Below are 19,453 nucleotides of genomic sequence, written 5' to 3'. Positions count from 1 at the left end.
AACACTGAATAAAAACTAGCAACACTTTTATATGTCATAACAAGCTATCAAAGTCACAACTTCAGATGAAACGTCAAAACGAGTTACTTACGGAAAGTGTACGGTTCGATGATTAATATCAACTTTTTCTGTAAATATCTACAAAAACATTAGTGAAAGTTGTGATAGTTTGTTTAGTGTTTAACACGCATATGAGTATTAACAATGTGACTTTATTCCTCGTTAAGTGATCTTATTCACATCACATCAAACATCTAGACGGATGGACCGCAGTGGGCAAAGTATGTATGTTTATTTTACATTATACACCAAATACTTTGTTTTGCTTAACTTTTTGTCATATTTTACTGAAGATAAGATATAAACATTAGTATCAAAATTTAATTTATACACTACTAGTTAAGTAAACACGCGTGTATTTATAACGCCTACGTAAATCAATTTGGTTTACGGACCTGTTTATACCGTACTAATATTGACTGTCGCTGTGTGCTCAGCTGATGTGATTCGATATTAAATTCTATATATGAAAGTTACCAGATTTTACCAATTTAGTATTTTGAAGATTGAAATACTTAAGGCAGACATTGATGATGCATACTGTCCTTATTCCATTTAGATTTATTCTCGACAAGATTTATTTTAGAAGCATGTGTTGTGCCATGCATTATTTATAAGTATTTTATCCTTTTCAAGAATTATCCATTATTTATTTAGTTATCTAGAATTTACTTGTTATTTAGAATTTTAATGTGATTTTATTGTTTTAAATAATACACATGAGTTGGAAGGGCTATTAAAACTTTATTGTTTTTTTTTCTCTTAATGGTGTTTTTAAATTTATTTCAAATCAGTTTTATAAAATATTCCAATACCAAAGCAATGCTAATTAATCCTGTTCAACTAGATGTAAATCTTAGTTAAGAACTTTAGCAAAAAATATTTAAATAATTATTTTATTGAATAGCCATCAGATTTTATTGTGTTTATCTGTTAACAAAACTGATTATTTACTGATGTTTTTGATAAATACAATAAGATCTGATGGCTTATCAATATTTACATTATTTTAACATTTCAACTTTAATAGTAACCAAAAAATAGAAATTGATTGTATGCAAACAGGTACTCCTGTAAAATAACCTTTAATCAGGGCAACATTAACAAGTTTAAATTAATTACACTACAATTCTAAAAAATGCATTATGAACATAATTATCCTTTTTGTATTAGTAATTATTATTTTAAAGACAAATAATGACAGTGCTTAAAAAAACCATAAATAATTAGCACCAAAGTAACTTATTAATTTTATTATAATCTTCATAAAGATTGGCACGATGATGCTAGTGCGCTTAAACATGCGCTTGGCGCTAGCAGCGCTGTGTGGCGGAGTGCTGCTTGTCACACTTTACTGGAGCCGGTGTGGTGACCTGGCTCATAGACCAAGTAAGTACCATTTATAAAAATAATTAAATACTATAATTTATATAATTTATAATGTACACTTGTGTTATAAATTCTAAGTTACTAATATATATGATTTGGGTAATTTTGGTATTTTAGCTTATTCCCGTCTAATGACAGAAGGAGTAAATATTGAATATAGATTTAAATATTTCCATTGTTTAAAAGATATGTCACATTAAGCACAACAAATGGTTTAATAAATATAGCTTTTGTCGAAATACTTTTCCACTTAAGTATTTATATTCTATTCAATTTTAGTTCCAAAGTTCCACTAATAACTTTGCTAACATTCAAGACGGCTATTTTCACAAATCAAATAATAAATTTGATAGTTTATTTAATATTTCAACCAATAATAACATCTCAATTCAATATCAAAGTAGAATGACTATGTTTACTACTCCTATGATTATATAGATGTATAGTTTGTATATATGTGCCCAATTTAATAAGAAACCTACGAGTTATATTTGAGTAAATAATTATTTTATGATTAAAAAACGATAACTATATAAGTCTCAAACAACTTTGATGGTTTTATGTACAATACGCGTTATCTGTGGTGATCTGTTTGTATAGTCATATTTAGATAGTCCGATATTTTCGCACATAAAATAGTATGTTATTATTCTCTGCTTATTGCTTTACTGTGTATTGCCCCGGCTTTGCTCGCGTGCAATACAGATACTAAATGTACGACGTATTTGTTTATTTCGACATCACATTAGAAACTTCAAAAATTATCAATGTTTCTTTACTATATTGTCCGTGTATTATACAAAAAACTGCCTTTCAAATCACAATTAAAATAAAACGCATCAAAATCCGTTGCGTAATTATAGTTTATATATACAGATAGCGACTTAGTTGTTACTACTACTTTATAAGGTCCGTAATTATCTTTTTCGACAGATTTATCTATTGTATATATGATCTATTTAATATATGCGTATTTTACCATGTCTTTAATTATATAATACACTTTTTTTCTGTTATGATAACGACACTATGTGTGTATTTAATAATTGTTTATAATTTTCTCAATCACCAGTAGGCTCAGTCCTGTCCTATGCGCCGCCGGATCGCGCGACCAACGAAATTGAATGCTCCATAAACGGCGAGTACTCAGTCGCCTGTCGCCGCGACCTCGACCAGATTTACGTGCCCTTTTCCTTTTTACACAAATACTTTGAGGTAAGCTGACGAACACCGAAGATTTCCAGCTTAGAAAATATTTTATAAGCTATACAGGTTTATGGAAAATCTCGTTTTAAAGTTTGTTCCACAAGCAACTATGCTAATGATGTTTCCGCAAATACGTTTTGGTTTTGGTTGATTTAAAAAAAATTATAAGAAAATTTTTATATAAATTATTAACGTTTTTACTTTAAACTTATTCTTGTTCTTTCCTTTAGTGATTTTTTTGAAAAAAAATGTCAGTATTGATTTTTCAATTGCATGTTACTCTGTCTATCATAGTTGTCATAATTGGTTTGTTAACGGTCGCGAGTTCGATACCCGCTCATCAATCATCTTCTATTAAATAAAAGACATCGACTGTAGAGTATTTATTTATTTGTATTTATGGTTCCGGTGTTACATTGCTTTACTGTCTCGTTGGTCTAGTAAAACAAACCAAAAAGTCCTGGTCCTGGTTGGTAAAAAAATATAGAAATTTTTAATCAATAAATTCTTAGCTTGGAGGTTTACATTAAAACTCCCACGCCTCGTAAAGCACAAAAAGCTGTCAAACCTATACTGCATGCATTCATTGCATTAACAAAGATGGCACAGATAAAGTCCGTAATATTTTGTCTGTCAGGATGACATGATGAAGATGATGTTTGCGCACACACTGTTACTTAAATATGATATCTTCTTCATCAGTTAGAATGGACACCATGACCGAAATCGAATTAAGAACGATCTTATCGTTCCCAAAAATAGTGATCCGTTGTCCTGTAATTGTCTTTTTCATATACAAATCAATTCCATAGCATTAAGTTCACGCAGATGACAGTTTAGATACGTGATATGCTATTCAATTGCAAAATTGGCGCACCGCAATATCAGTGTGGAGTTGATTCACAACAATCTACAGCACGCATTCAAGCTATTTATATTCTCGTAAGCGTCAAGCGTACCACTTTGCATTATGACAGCATGCTGTACGATATAAGTGCTTTACAAGTCCATAAAAAGTCTACCCCACACGGATGGAGTCTTTATCTTTTGTCGTTGTTAGTACTTAAAATATTTGAAAGCAAAATTAAGGTCGCATATGAAATATTCAATAAGTTATCCTCGAACCGGGTCGACTCCCTTCGGTACGAACGTTTCCATTGCTTTAAAACTTAATAAAGACAGTGAAGACGAATGATTTTACCGGACACCGGGGATTTGCGCAAGTTTTTGACACCGTAACACAAGGAGATCACGAAATACGACCTTAAGTGCATATAATAATTAAGTTGTAGCTATTTAGGTATTGCTATTGTATGTTTTAGAATTTAAGGAAAAACTTTTAACGATAATATAAAAGAAAAAATGTAAGCATTGATATACATAATTAAGACTATAAAAATCACTTCGACCCAAACCAAATACATCTGTCTGGCTTAAACAACTTATAAAGCTATAAAAATTAAAATACTGATTAAGGTAATTTCCTCACAGATTTATGGTAAATTGACGTTTGTCGACGGAACAGAGAAGTTCGAGTGGTCCCACAGTTACAGTAAAGTATACCATCCCAAAAAGAAATACGACCCTCGCGGCACATTCACGACCTTCGAAAACTACAATGTTGAGGTCCGGGATCGGGTGAAGTGTATAAGCGGTATCGAAGAAGTACCTGTATCTACGCAGTGGGAGCCGCGCGGCTACTTCTATCCGACCCAGATAGCACAATTCGGATTGGCGCATTACAGCAAAAACATCACGGAACCCCCGCCGAGGGTCAGGATAATCGATGACGGAGATAAATTTATGGAAAAGTGGATCGTAAGCCAAGACGCCGTACTGACGAGGGAATTCGACCCCGAGCTCAAAGCGAACGTGCTAAGGTTTTCGACATCCGATCAAGGCTCAAGCCAAGTTTGGCTGAAAGTTAATATCAGCCAAGATTTTGTCCTGAGCATGGACTTGCAATTGAAGCCGAACTCCTCGATGACTGTCATTCTGCAAAATAAAGACAAGAAGGAGACCGTGTATTTACATTACATAACGAGTACACAATTAATATACGCACAGGTAACGTTCGATGTTATTCTAATATTTACGTTCTCGCGAAAGAATCCATCTTTATAATTCTTATTTGTTTTTGTAGGATGATCACACGTACTACGGAATAGGTGTGGATAAAAAATGGCGTCGGATTACTCGGGATCTTATTATAGACATGCAAAAGGGTTGGGCGCTTCAGGATCGACCGAAAAGAAAGTCGCCCAGGAACAAGTTTAAGGTATTTTTAATTAGCCAAATATTTCCGAAATATATCACACTTATTATTTTATTATTGATGGATTGAGATCGATCAATCAAGTATTTTAGGAACATTTATTCGATAGATGCTCTCCGCAGTTACAATCGCCGTAAACGTTTAACTTATTTTTTTTAATAAGGATTCTTAAAAAATCAAATCTGACTGGTAGTTCCATAACAGCTATCTCAAATAAAAAGAAATATCACCACGTTTAATATAGATAAACGATTGTCAAAAAACATGGCCTGATCAATGGGTGAAACCTTATACGGCTTTTAATACCGTGTCGTTTACGCAAGTCGCTATTATCGTATTAATATAAAATGGTACATCTGCACCGGACCCTTTACGATTGCAAATAATACATATTGCGAAATAGTTTCTTATACTTTTAGCTTTGCTTGTTGAAAAGCTGAAAAAATAAAGTTAAATTAATACCAACTATGTACATTTTTATTTAGATGTACAAAGTTGGTATTAATTTAATGTATCTCTTTGACCTCAATGTACGTTTCCTTATTATTATTTATCACTAGTCCGATATGAAAAACAACTACCGAAAACTCGGTAGCTAACTTCAAATATCCCGGTCACAGAATCATAAAATTTGGTTATGGAAATGACAAATATTGTGACGTGTTAAAAAAAAAACATTCAATGTGACAAGATAGAATAAAATGTATGTGGCTACTCGACATTAATAATAATAATAATAAATATGAGACAACATCACATACATTACTCTGATCCCAATGTAAGTAGCACTTGTGTTATGGAAAATCAGAAGTAACGACGGTACCACAAACACCCAGACCCAAGACAACATAGAAAAACTAATGGTAATCTACATCGACTCCGCCGGGAATCGAACCCGGGACCTCAGAGTGGCGTACCCATGAAAACCGGTGTACACACCACTCGACCACGGAGGTCGTCAAAAGACACGTCAAGACATTGTATAGTTTTGGTATCGGTTGGCTGACGGCTCGCTCGGCGCAGATATCGGGCATCATCCTGAGCGGCGCGGGCGGCGTGGGCGGCGTGCGCGTGTCGTCGAGCGCGCACCCGGCGCACTTCTACGCGGCGGCGCGCTGGCTGGCGGCGGCGCAGCGCGCGCGCGGCGGCTGGCCCGTGCCCGCGCGCCGCCGCGTCGCGCCCGGCGTGCCCGACCTGCGCCCCGGCTGGTGAGTACCGCACCAGCGGACATTGCCTCTTGTTTCAGTCTAGCCTTTCCTTTTTGAACCAATATTGCCTATCCACTCATCCACAGTCATCTTTGTTTAAATTGCTAGAGCTAGTTTTCATATAAGTTATGTTTAAGCAGCTAATTCGTTAGCTCGGCATATCCACATCGCATCACATACCTGTTTATCATTATACTAGTTCACAGAGGCATTTGATTATAATCAGTAGCAATGTATATGTCGTATAACAACCCATCTTTATCCAAGTGATTTAGGGTCTTATACACCTACCGTGCCCAGATGTCCTGAATAAGATATATATAAACGTAACTAATGGATCAAGGTCGAAGTCCATTGCTAACAAGTCTCACATGTCCTCGCCTTCTTCTAGATAAAAAATGTGGTCATTCGAATCGTAATTGTGACTAGCTCACGAGCAGTACGAAGCTAAAATAAATTCTTGACAATGCAAAATCACATCAAAGAGTTTATTCATCTCATCCACAACATATATTTAACTATAAATAATACGTCTCAATCTAGCAGATCAAATTATTAATCAAAAATACTAACTACATACAAACCACGAAAAATGATATCATTTAACAAACTTATTCTTCAACCATTGACACAATGAATATACGACTCTAAATAAAAGGGAATGGGGTCTAAAACGGTCTCAGGTCGTAAAATCTACAAGTGGTCGCCTGAGTAATGAGACTGTAAATCACTTGTACATGAATATGCATGACACAATATCGTACGCTCATCAGTTAATTGCCTTGTAATTGACATTAATGATGTCATATCAAATAGAGACCGTTCGCTCTATTAAATGATTCCTTTAAGACATATTAGACTGGGTTATTGTTTTTCTGACTGTATTCGCTAAAAATACTGTCTTAACTGTCTTCGACGACCTCCGTGGTCGAATGGTGTGTGCACTAGTTTTCATAGTTACGCCACTTCGAGGTCCCGGGTTCGATTCCCGACCGAGTCGTTGTAGAAAAAGTTAATTAGTTTTCTATGTTGTCTTAGGTCTGGATGTTTGTTGTACCGTCGTTACTTCTGATTTTTCATAAAACAAGTGCTTTAACTTATATTGGGATCAGAGTATGTTATGTTGTCCAATATCTATATATTCATTATATAACTTTCAACTACTTGGTGGTAGGGCGTTATGCGAGCCTAAACTTCCCCTTTTAATCAGCTTTGCATGAAATAAAAAAATGTCAAATAGAACTCTTTTAAATAAACATGTTCATACAAACGAACAAACTGTTTATATCTTTATATATTTTTTTTTATGGAAGAGGTTGGCGGACGCGCATATGGGCCACCTGATGTTAAGTGGTCACCATCACCCATAGACAATGACGCTGTAAGAAATATTAACTATTCCTTATATAGTCAATGCGCCACCAACCTTGGGAACTAAGATGCTATGTCCCTTATGCTGTATATAATTATAGAGATTCATAAATTGTTTCTATAAATAATAAATAGCATACTCGTATTTGAGATCCTTCTAAAATTTTTCATACTATGTTCAATAGTTTATCAAATACAGCAGTAAATAGGTTCAATCTTTTTAAAGATTCCCACATGAATAACAAACAATTAGTGCAGTCATCGTAATTCATATTTAGTTTGATCACATCGTATAAATATTTAGGTCGCGGTTTATTGCGCCGGCGCAGGTCCTGCTTTAATCGCGAAGCTAACTAGGGCAAGATTAAAGGTTATTTATGTATAACGATTATTATAGAATCACTGACGTAAGTATACCTACTGTATGTGTTTAGAGGAAATGGTTATAAAAATATATCTTAATTAATTTCGGTAATTCTCGTAATATCAATTTATACAGAAAGATTAAGTTGATAAGTTTGGTAAAGAATAATAGTGTAACAAATAATATGACTTAGTTATTGAGTAGCACCGTAAACAGCCTTTTCTGCGCCCTGTGCGAGCTTCTATAACTGCGCCCTATTTAAGCAGACCCTTTGACTATTTTACTGTCTCACTCACTAAAAGTTAAACGCGGGTTCACTACTGCAAATACGTTGCTCATTAACGATAAACTATAAAAATACGTTTAAATAAAATGTTCGTGGTCACGGGTAGACCACGAACACTGCAAAGTGCTCGAAACGTCGGGATGTTTAAAAATAATTAATATACGCGATTCATCCGTTATAATTAGTTTTATTTAAATGTGTAATAATCGCGAAAATTTAAGACAACATTATATAAAAATACGCTCGAGCGCTGCCTAAAAATGAGCGCGGTGTATGTTTTTAATGATACTAGCATGTAAGTACGTTTGTATTGGAATCGAGTACTAGGGGCTCAGCGGAATCTGTAAGCTGCGTCTAAGAGCGGATCAAAATGCATACACGTCAAACATATAGCATCCTCTTCAAGCTCATATTAATATTACAAAATGAAACATAACTTTATTTTGAAATATTATTTTAGAAAGTATTGTCCGGACATTATATTTTTGTTGTTGCAATTCCATTTAATGAATGGCTTAGAGCCAAAGATGTAATCGTATGGAGGTATTTCTAGAAGTGATATGACATGGTGTGCGCTTATTAATTACTCGTAACAAAACCTCGTATGTTTTCTTAGAAATAGATATAATTGTTATAGCGGTTAGCTCTCTAAAATGACCTACTGCGCACACCACAACATTTTCCTTAAGTATACTTATATTATTTTTCGGATCGTGGCAACTAGACGGTTTCTTTCATTTACGTGGGGATTGTTATTTAATTTTGAATTGACACTTTTAAGTCATTTTGAATGTTCTGGATTTGCATTATTGCGCACTTTCACCACTGAGTGCTCGTATATTAGTTACTCATTTAGCATCGACAACTGATATGCGATGACAAATAATTAAGTACTAGTTGTTGCCCGCAGCTTCATTCGCGTTTTTAATCGTGGCCGTCAATGGTCCTCCCTTGATATTCATGCAAATTTCATCAGATTCGGTTAAGTCGTTTCGCCGTATAAAGCTTAACAAACATACATAGCTGCTTTTGCATTTATAATAATATAGATAGACTCAATTCACTACGAGGCACAGAGGACAAAACTTCTTAAATCCCAAGATTAGCAGCTACTTATAATGTTTTTTCATGCATGGATTTTATTTAGTCATATCCAAATCCAAAAGAGAAGGCAACCATATAGCCTGTATAAACGAAGATATTTGACCATAGTCTTGGGAAACTCTTTCTATGCACGTAATACATAAAAGCAATGTGACGATTGCGCAGGCACTCGGCCATGAGCCTAGCTTGTATAAACGAAGATATTTGACCATAGTCATGGCAAACTCTTTCTATGAATGTAATATATAAAAGCAATGTGACGGTTGCGCAGGCACTCGGCCATGAGCCAGGGGCACGGCATCTCGGTGCTGTGCCGCGCGTACCACCGCAGCGGCGACGCGCGCTACCTGCGCGCCGCGCAGCGCGCGCTGCTGCTGCTCGACGTGCCCAGCGCCGCGGGCGGCGTCAAGGCGCTGTGGATGGACAAATACGTGTGGTCAGCGCTCGAATCATTCCTTTGTTGAGCATTCCTGCTGCCCCAATACAGACTCTATAAATACATTGTCTTTAAAATTAAATTTAATCATTCGTATTGAGATTAGTTACGACCTTTTAAATTTAATATATGCTGAGATGGCCCAGTGGTTAGAACGCGTGCATCTTAACCGATGAATGCGGGTTCAAACCCAGGCAAGCATCACTATATATATGTGCTTAATTTGTGTTTATAATTCATCTCGTGCTCGGCGGTGAAGGAAAACATCGTGAGGAAACCTGCATGTGTCTAATTTCATCGAAATTCTGCCACATGTGCATTCCACCAACCCGCATTGGAACAGCATGGTGGAATATGTTCCAAACCCTCTTCTTAATGGCAGAGGAGGCCTTATCCCAGCAGTGGGAAATTTACAGGCTGTTACTTTACTTTACTTTTACTTTATATGTTTTTAAATAATTAGCTTTGTTCATTTTATATTTATCGTCAACCAACAACTGTTAATACTAAAACAGTTATAAAACGTAACACAGCATCCCTCTTTTCTCGATTACAGGTACGAGGAGTACCCCACGCAGCCACCTCTATTTGTCCTGAACGGGTTCATCTACACGCTGCTCGGCCTCTACGATCTTCACGTTATGGAAGGTGAGAATTCCGTATCTCTAGCCAAGAAGATGTTTGACGACGGAATGCTGTCCCTGAAGACTCTGCTGCCACTCTTCGACACGGGCAGCGGGAGTTTCTACGATCTCAGGCACTTCACCCTGGGAGTTAGTCCGAACATTGCGAGGTGGGACTACCACGCGACCCATGTCAACCAACTCTACCTGCTGGCGGGGCTGGATCCTGACCCGATATTGATAAATACGGCCAAGAGATGGGAGGGTTACATGCAGGGTAAACGGGCGGCACACAATTGACAAGGACCTGGATAAACTTATGAGTAACCAACAAGAATTTCTAGTCGAAATTATCTCGATTATAATGCGCTAACACTTGTTTGGCTATTTAAGAAAGAGGTGCTAGCTCGGACGAATACTACTTGGAGTTCTGTCTGCAATAACAGACTAATGAGTTGGGCAGGAGAGGAGAAAGATCTTCGAGGAGTAACTATGTGATGCATGATGTTTCTCACTTTTAACTCTTTATATTATTAAAATTTTCAAAAGTTTTTTTCCTAAACAATGATTATCTACATATGAATATATTAAGTCGTATCACTAAAATTCTCAATCTCGACGTTGTTCATAATAAACAAAAGACAATCTACCCATAATATGTTGCGCCAGAGAAAGTGTGAATGAACGAGTATTGCCAAAAAGACCGTAGTTTATTAAAATTGTTTCTATAAAACCCAACGAAATAACATTTATCACACTCTTTTCCTAATTTTTAACTAAATCTTTTGTACCCAAGTATATAATAAATCGAATAGACTAAACTCGTGGCTATTTTTCTGCCAATGTGGTAGAAAATTAACGTCAAAATTTGTATATACATATTTTTATTGAAATAAACGGTAATTTGGACCTATAATAAATAAAAAAAAAAAAACAAAATTCGCATACCATTGAAGACTGAAATTTTATAACGTACTATGTTGTCAGTTTTTAAAATGTTTAACATAATCAAAGACGTGAAATGTCCCGTTTTTGAATCAGTTAAAACATGTTTCATAGTTCTAGCTCGTCTAAGTCTATGATTTTATAATTTACGTACTTAATTATAACATTTATAAAACGTTAATAAGTACACTTAATAGTTGTAACCATATCACTGTAAATATTTATTTATTTATTTTGTAAAATAGTGATAAGCTATATATAAATTTGAGAACACTTGTATAAAATTAAATTACCTAATTAGTCTACTCACCAGCATAAAAAAAACACTAATCAATTTGTTATCATTGTAAATACATTATTATTTCGCATCACGATGTATGGATTTATCATTTGTGAAAGAATTACGTCATCAAAAAAACAAAACTATGCTATAAATTATAATAAATAATAATTTAAAATGTCTTGGAATTGAATTTCATACACTCATGTTATAATTTTAATTTTATTTAAATTTCATTTATGAAAGCAAACTCTTGCCACACTGTTTTTATTAGTATATTTATGCAACAGATAATATATTATTTTAAGAAGAAAGTAGTTTTCTGTAATTGTTAAATGTTATTGTCAGAGAAAAGTTAAAATAATTTGTATATGGTATATTTTGTAACAGATACTAATCCCTGTCTCCATCTTATCTGTGAAGTTTCTCTGAATACATTTTATTTATTCTATATCGGTTGTGATCCGAAGCACAAATTTGACTATGGTTAAATTCCAATAGATAAATAAATAAGCTTTGTTATATATAATAAGTAAATATGTGAATTAATACAATATGATACAATCGAAACGTAGGATTCAATAATAATAACTAAAAATGTCAAATGCCAGCAACCAGTGTTAGTGACCCAAAATTTATCTGTGTATTAATTTAAGTCATTTTGGACACAAATATACAATTATATATATATCGAATTAGGATATATCTTTATTTTACTGTATGATATTTTATATTACATTAAATTTGAATGGTATATGATTTTTTTGTATATGTACGTTTACTACACGTATGGCTGCTAACACTGTAGCTGTATTTTGACTTATCAAGTAACAATTGACATTAACCACAGATTAATAATTAATATATTATGAATATAGATATTAAACTTCCATATTTTATTTATCTTGCCAAATTTTCTTTTAAATATTTCTATATTTATTATAAGTAACTTTTTTTTTAATAATCAAAGTAGCAAAATGTTTGTTAGTTATGCACTAATGTTAATTTATAAACTATTTATTTATACTAAGATGTTTTACGTAAATCCAATGTAGGTTAAAGTGTGTATGTCGTTTGCAAAAGTCTGTATGTAAACAAATATCCTGAAATGTACTCTTCCATTGCATTTTGACATCTGGGTAATAAGGCAGGGATGACTGCAATAAAAAATTATTAGAAGGTTTTGTAAGGACTTACAAACTGGAAAAAGGGGATCAAAAGTATCGAAATCCTAATAGTTACGCCATTCTGCTTCCAAACATGAAATTCAAAAGAAAAGTACGGCACGCCTCGGTTACGGCATAAACATTTTACTTTTTTTACAACAATGGAATTGTTAAATTGGACTAAGATCTAAATTTCAGCACCTTGTACAGTTATGTGAGCAACCTTAATTTCTTTTAACTTTATTTAATTTATATTACCAGATGTCATGTCGGAATCCGATGTTGTTTTTTTTATACCCAAGGTCTCACCTCAGCACTCGCCTGTAATGTAACAGTCTAAGATTCGAGTTTGAGCATTCACTCACTGATCTTTCTCACTGATGTAATGTAACACATTCACTGCAAGTATTGACTTCTGGCCTATATTTATAACGCTCGCATCTCAACTGTTACAGTACAAGCGTCTGCTCACCGTACCTTTACATTTTTTACATGCAGACGATTCTTTACACGACACTGTAGAAAACATTCCACTCCGAGAGCTTATTAGTAGTTAATATTCGTAGTTCGTTATTTGATTTATTTAATTTGTTAAACTCCTGTATGTATGGGCGATGGAATGTCGGTATATGAATATGTTTTGTTATAAAAATGTTTATATTATGGAACAAAGTAAATGTCGCATATACATATAACGACATTTGTATGATTATAAAGAAAAACATATATCTATGTCTATCAGTAGAGATGTAGGTTTAGCGGGTGCACTTGTGAATGACAATAAAACGTCTAAACAAATTCGTTTGTTTTATTTCAAACAAAAACAATAAAATGCAAAGTGCGGTTTACAAAACACAACGATACGCTGTCAGTGGTTACAGGTCTGCAAGCGCACGAGCGCCCTCTTCTCCGCCATCACCATCTTGTCGAGCGCGTCCTGCATCTCGGGCCAGGGGTCGTAGCGCTGGTTGATAGTGAATATTTTGTGGACTGATGGATACCGCAAATTCATGGTGCGTGATATGTTTTCGCGGCTTCGCGTTGAGTACACCACGTCCACCTAAAATATATACATGTTTTTAATACATTTATTAATATTCCATTTGGTGGCCATCACAGATGGTGATGGTCCAGAAGTAAATTTTCATGTGGTTGAATGTATCACATGTAGCATGTTCAAATTTCTCCAAAAAAGATTTGCCCAGCCGTGGGAGTTTTATAGGTTGTTGATTGATGTGCTGAACAAAAATCTCTAAAGTCCCTATTCAACAGCCACGCCTTGAGATGCGTTGTCTACATCAAATATAAAACAACACAAGACAATACCAAAATCAAAATTGTCAAAACAATGAGGATTGAGGAAATTTGATGTTACGAAGAGATAAACAGTTACATTAAGAATCAGTAATCGTCAACTGAATCAAGTTATTTGCGTACCTTATTTTTAATCGCCCAAGCCAAGGATAACACCATGAGAGTTAAACTTGTGCACGTCACAAGGAACAAAGGTATAATTTCCCAGTAAGTGCGCAGAGCGTACGTCAGGTGCAGCTTCCTCGGTATCGGAACATCGTATTGAGAGGGTGGCAGCAAGCTTCCAATGTGGCGCGGTGTCGGTTTTATTCTCGGCGCTGACACCAATACTTGCCGAGGCACAGCACGTTTTAAAATTGCAGACAGCATGTCCTAATAAAAACGGAAATTTTCAAAAAACATTATACGTTATAAAAACACGGTATAACAGTTACTATTTTTCACTAGAGAGTACAAAACTGACATTCTAAATTCAAAACTCTTTATTTGAAAAATGATTATGACCTTTGATTATTTTTTAATTGATTTAATTTTGTAAAAAAAAATATGTCAATTTCATGTATGTAGTGTTATTTTTTAATTTTTCATATCATTATTCCTTCTTTAAGCGGCGACTGACGTATTATACATAAAAATATATCTCTGGCATATTCAAATAATAAATTGTCACATCATGATAATAATATTCAATTATGTCAAATTATAAATTTAAAAGTCAAAAGTTAATTTTATCGTGCAAAATAGAAATTAATTTTACGAACAATATATTTAGCCGAGAATTAGCTTAAATAAAATATGAAAATTGTTTTGTGTGATGTATCCAAGCGGAATTGCATTTAAATTTTCACGTCGAACTAAATCAAGGTAAGCGGAAATGTTTCACAGTTTAAGCATTATTGACATGTTTAGGTAAGGCTTAGGTAATAAGCATTACTGGTATGGTATTGATATAGCGCCGAGATTACATAGTGGTACTCTCACCTAATTTTAGCAGCAATTACATTTTCGTGCACCACTTTGAAGGATTACGTGTATCCACAACCGCGCGTTGAAGGAGATTTGGGGAACAAGCTCTTTGTGCCCAAAAAGAAAAAGCAGGGCTTAACCCAGCAGTGGAACATTTACAGACTGTTATTTCTTAAATAAATATATTTGTTGATCAATAATATATATATCTTGTTTTATTTTACCAGACGTGACTCTGGGTAATGATACTACGCACTCCAAGACGGCGCATATCACCTCGTACGAAGTTAAGATACCGTGCTATTAAGAATTTTCTACGAAAAGCTTTAGGTAACCAAAACGAATTATTATAAACTCGGATGAAATTTCAGCCACTTTCAATCAAAGATAAGCTAAATAATTGCGAAGGAGTATTGTGCGAAATTACAACACAGGCAAGAGAAGGCTCTTAAGCGTGTAAAGACCTGATTGAAAGATTTGACAACCATTGGCGAGGGGTTCCCTACGCACAGGATAGGTGTTTTGTAACCTCTGCACTCCAGTAGGAGCCCGCAAACTTCTTCCGCCTAATCTTCTCCAGGGACGATAAACCACAACACTTTTTTGGCTCGAATTTAGATGCGCATTACAGATTTGTAACCTTATATACTAGCTACTATAACAACAGTGCACAACACTTTTAAGTAGAATCCTAATTCTGTATTTTTTATAGCTTTAGAAGTAATTTATTAAATAACACTATGATTTTTAGAATAAACTACTAAATTAATGTTTTCTTTAGGTACCTCATCACAAGGAGACGTGTTGACAAGCTCCAGTATAGGAGTCAGTGTCGCAGACTTTAAAAATAAAATTGAAGAATTAGAGCAACAATTGAATACTATTAGCCAACACTGCCAGGATATAGAGAACCTTAAATACACTGTAAAGAAAGATTCGAAAAATTTGCCTGTCGCGGATAGCATTGAAAGCGATTCCGCACAAAAATCCGAAAAACCAAAGAAAAAGCATAAAAACGCTGAGACGAAATCGTTACACCGTAATTTGAGTAGAGAACATCAGAAACGTGACGGAAATCATCACGTATTCAATGTAGGTAGTCATGACGAAAAAAAAGATATGATTTCATTTGAACCAACTTTTAGTAAAAAAAATGCAGACATACAATTAAATACGAAAAGCAGAAAATGCTGTAGAACTCATGAAAAAGATCGTCAGAAGAAATACAATAAAACAGCGCCCATCTATTCAACAACTAGCTTTCACTCGTTAGTACTTGGACCTAAACACAAAGATTATGTTAACTCTGGCTATTATACTCACCGACAAAAGCTCCATCCAAAGAAAGAATACTTAGAGGCCCTTGTCCCAAAGGAACTCAAAGATAGAGAAATCTTAAAAAGAAATTTGTCACATAAAGATGATAACTATGAAAGACAAAATAAATCTCGTCGACATAAACGCGAAATTACAGACGTCGATGAAAAATTTATAGCGGATATCATTGAAAAACAATATAAACCTGTAAAATTATTTGGTAAAAGACATTCAGATTTCAGCCAGTTTTCGGCACCGGTATGCCGTGACCAGGAATTCCGGATACGAGAAGAGATTCCAGAGGGGAGTGAACTTTGTTCTTGTTGCTTTGATGAAAACAGAAGGTTCAGATACCGCTATGTTCGAAATAATGACCTTAGTGATATGAGAAGTATTTGTGACACACGATTGTACAGTACGAGAGGTCATCGCAGTTACAAAAATTCTAGACGATATATTGACGATTACAACAATTCGGCATTTTATGATATTGTTCCCGTTAAAGAAAAATCAAGTCCAAAGTCGAGACGTAAATTTTTTGACGATAATAAAATGATTTATCACTGTAAAGAAGTACCACCGTCTCCGAGAACACAGAGACCAAGACTTAATTTAAAAGTACATAATTACACCGAATACGAGGATAGTTTAATAAATGTTCGAAATAGAAATAAAAAAAATCCTCATCACGATAGAGGAAACGTCGATGCATATGAAAGTGATTACTTATCAGACTTGCAACATGTACAAAAAAGACGAAATGAAAGTTCGATACACATCAAAGCAGATAAGTCTAAAAACATGAGAGGAGAGGTGGAGACTATGACCAGCTTGCAAGCTCATAATATCACAAACGAGCCAGCAAGCAATTCAAATAATGATACCACATTAAATACACAAGTTACAGATTTGAGTGTTGATAAAACAGATAAGACACTCGGTGAAATTAAAAGTATTTTACAAAGTTTTTTACTAGAAATAAAGAAAGATTCGACCCATGAAGAAAAATCTACTACAACAAACAAAATCGATATCGAGCAACGAGAAAGCACCAAAGTAAACACTAACACGATACCAAACAGTAGACATAGTATGAACCAAAACGTTGGTCAATACGGAATACCTCCATTTCTACCAACATTTCCAAGTCCATGTTGCTACCCAATACTTCCCTTTTGTCCAATGAACTGCCTTCAAAACGGGTACATGTTACCGAATCCAAGTTTGACATGCATGGCTTGTGCAAAACAATCAAAAGTAAATGCATGCCCTGAAAAGGAAACCTGTAACAACAGTAATAATACTTCGGAAATGAAGACGTCTAATGAAACCCAAGAGCTCATTAAAGAAATTTACAAATTTGTATCACAAAATCCAAAATCAGCTCGTAAAGGTGAAGATAATTCAAATAAAAATAACGTTAATTGTAATGAAAGGTGTGGTTTTGGTAAAAAAATGCACACTAATAGAAGTGTCGGCAGTTCTAAAGACTACAAACACGATGCTAATGTTGGAACACCCATGAAGTGCTACTCCAAAAGCTGTGAGGCGATTAGATCTAGAATACCTTCGGAAGATTATTACACTACGAATGCTAGTTACTCGGATACGGTACTAGAAAAATTAAGTTTAGAAGCAACAGAATCATCTTCAGAATCTGATGTCAGTACTGAAGTTCCTATCAAAAAGGTAGTTAGTTTATTTAAAATGTACTGTATACCATTTTAATCACTTAAAATATTTACTCCTTAGTTTGATTTCTAATGTACCTATAAAGGGGGAGGCAGATTTTTATGATCGGACACCGGCAGACACCTAACCTTAGAAATACTTTACCTTATATTATATCTGAAACGAATCCCTTTTTTTAATACTATTAGCATTAATTTTCTTTATTAAATATTGTTCTTAAGAATTCAATGCAATATTTTGTCTGCCGCTTTAACATTAGAGACGAGATGGCCCAGTGGTTAGAACGCGTGCATCTTAATCGATGATTATGGGTTCAAACTCCGGCAAGCACCACTGAATATTCATGTGCTTAATTTGTGTTTATAATTTATCTCGTTCTCGGCGGTGAAGGAAAACTTCGTAAGGAAACCTGCATGTGTAAAATTTCATAGAAATTCTGCCACACGTGTATTCCACCAACCAGCATTGAAACAGCGTGGTAGAATATGTTCCAAACCTTCTCCTTCAAGGGAGAGGAAGCCTTAGCCCAGCAGTGGGGAATTTACAGGCTGTTGTTGTTGTTGTTTAACATCAAATCACTTTTTGCAGGTTAAACGAGGTGCATTTAAAAAAGTAATGAGGTCGCTGCGTCTTTTTAGAAAGAAGAAGGACGTTATCGAAGAAGAAAGCGAAAGTTCAGTGCATGTGAAACCTAAACCGAAACCGCCATTCAAACAAAATATCACCACCTATGCGATGCACGACCAGCAATACTTTCGTCCGCCACCTATAACAAAACAGCACTTCGGTCCGCCCCACTCAAATGAACATTGTTATAATTGTGATCATAGAAACATCGGAAATATCTCACCACATTCGATGCGCAATGAGTACATTGATAAGCAAAGACTATATTATGACCACATGATTCCACCACATCGGAATCCACTTCACCCACCTGTGCCTTTGTGTCCGAATTACGATCCACATTACCACCAGCAACAAGCTCCTCAAGTTCCACTGTGTCTAAAAGAAGTTGAAGTGAAAAGCATAGGTACCCAAAGTGTAAGAAAAATGTCTATATTTAGTAAATTCACGAAGAAAATTCAGCCGCCAGTAAACCAATACCAAACAAGTCAACAATACTATGCACCGCCAAATCAAAACAAACCTTCTTTTTGGAAAACTTGGCAAGAGAAGGCTAAACAGCAAAGCACTGACCCATTTGCTTTTTCTCTTAAAACTCAGAAACAACTTGAGCAAGGAGATATGAAAATGAGAAGTGCAATGCTTAAGAAATTGTTCTATAAAAGAAATCCATTTTCTCCTCGAAATCTGATCATAAAAACATTACTTGGAAAAGATAAATCCAGTTTCGGTAATCCGCCTAAGATGTATAAGCCGCGTATGTTCTTGTAAATGTAAAGTGCATTTTATAAATAGTGACGTATTGTGTACGATGTTCCGTTGCA

The 19,453-nt window shown here is 34.9% G+C and overlaps 3 protein-coding genes across 5 annotated transcripts; 2 read left to right on the top strand and 1 right to left on the bottom strand.

Moving 5' to 3' along the window:
• The first annotated feature begins 41 nt into the window (after window positions 1-41).
• LOC124533535 (D-glucuronyl C5-epimerase B) lies at window positions 42-11,242 on the top strand. 3 transcript variants are annotated; one of them, XM_047108886.1, is made up of 8 exons: window positions 42-281; window positions 1,332-1,449; window positions 2,525-2,664; window positions 4,147-4,722; window positions 4,799-4,933; window positions 5,954-6,138; window positions 9,535-9,699; window positions 10,256-11,242. In XM_047108886.1, the coding sequence occupies exons 2-8, from the start codon at window positions 1,341-1,343 to the stop codon at window positions 10,620-10,622; spliced, it is 1,677 nt and encodes a 558-aa protein (XP_046964842.1). In that variant the 5' UTR covers window positions 42-281; window positions 1,332-1,340; the 3' UTR covers window positions 10,623-11,242. The 3 variants fall into 3 exon arrangements, with proteins under 3 accessions (XP_046964842.1, XP_046964840.1, XP_046964841.1); XM_047108884.1 differs by having other exon boundaries at window positions 2,522-2,664; XM_047108885.1 differs by having other exon boundaries at window positions 42-285; window positions 2,522-2,664.
• A 2,259-nt stretch (window positions 11,243-13,501) lies between these two features.
• Window positions 13,502-15,817, bottom strand: LOC124533864. Its single transcript, XM_047109412.1, has 3 exons — window positions 15,779-15,817; window positions 14,151-14,399; window positions 13,502-13,773 (listed from the first exon to the last, which is right to left on the bottom strand). Exons 2-3 carry the CDS (start codon window positions 14,394-14,396, stop codon window positions 13,582-13,584), a joined length of 438 nt encoding a protein of 145 aa, XP_046965368.1. The 5' UTR covers window positions 14,397-14,399; window positions 15,779-15,817; the 3' UTR covers window positions 13,502-13,581.
• On the top strand, window positions 14,711-19,453 carry LOC124533863. The gene is made up of 4 exons (XM_047109411.1): window positions 14,711-14,891; window positions 15,221-15,323; window positions 15,775-17,999; window positions 18,591-19,453. The coding sequence occupies exons 2-4, from the start codon at window positions 15,236-15,238 to the stop codon at window positions 19,398-19,400; spliced, it is 3,123 nt and encodes a 1,040-aa protein (XP_046965367.1). The 5' UTR covers window positions 14,711-14,891; window positions 15,221-15,235; the 3' UTR covers window positions 19,401-19,453.

This window comes from Vanessa cardui, chromosome 11 (genome assembly GCF_905220365.1).
Source record: "Vanessa cardui chromosome 11, ilVanCard2.1, whole genome shotgun sequence".
In the NCBI taxonomy this organism is placed as follows: domain Eukaryota; kingdom Metazoa; phylum Arthropoda; class Insecta; order Lepidoptera; family Nymphalidae; genus Vanessa; species Vanessa cardui.
This window is presented reverse-complemented; position numbering and strand designations above follow the sequence as displayed.

Coding starts and splice junctions, on each gene's coding strand:
- LOC124533863 (XM_047109411.1), top strand. CDS start 15,236: ATGATACTACGCACTCCAAGACGGCGCATATCACCTCGTACGAAGTTA. Junction 15,324..15,774: donor TTTTCTACGAAAAGCTTTAG/GTAACCAAAACG, acceptor TGTTTTCTTTAG/GTACCTCATCACAAGGAGAC. Junction 18,000..18,590: donor CTGAAGTTCCTATCAAAAAG/GTAGTTAGTTTA, acceptor CACTTTTTGCAG/GTTAAACGAGGTGCATTTAA.
- LOC124533864 (XM_047109412.1), bottom strand. CDS start 14,396: ATGCTGTCTGCAATTTTAAAACGTGCTGTGCCTCGGCAAGTATTGGTG. Junction 13,774..14,150: donor CTTGGGCGATTAAAAATAAG/GTACGCAAATAA, acceptor TATATATTTTAG/GTGGACGTGGTGTACTCAAC.
- LOC124533535 (XM_047108884.1), top strand. CDS start 1,341: ATGATGCTAGTGCGCTTAAACATGCGCTTGGCGCTAGCAGCGCTGTGT. Junction 4,723..4,798: donor CACAATTAATATACGCACAG/GTAACGTTCGAT, acceptor TTGTTTTTGTAG/GATGATCACACGTACTACGG. Junction 4,934..5,953: donor CGCCCAGGAACAAGTTTAAG/GTATTTTTAATT, acceptor CGCTCGGCGCAG/ATATCGGGCATCATCCTGAG.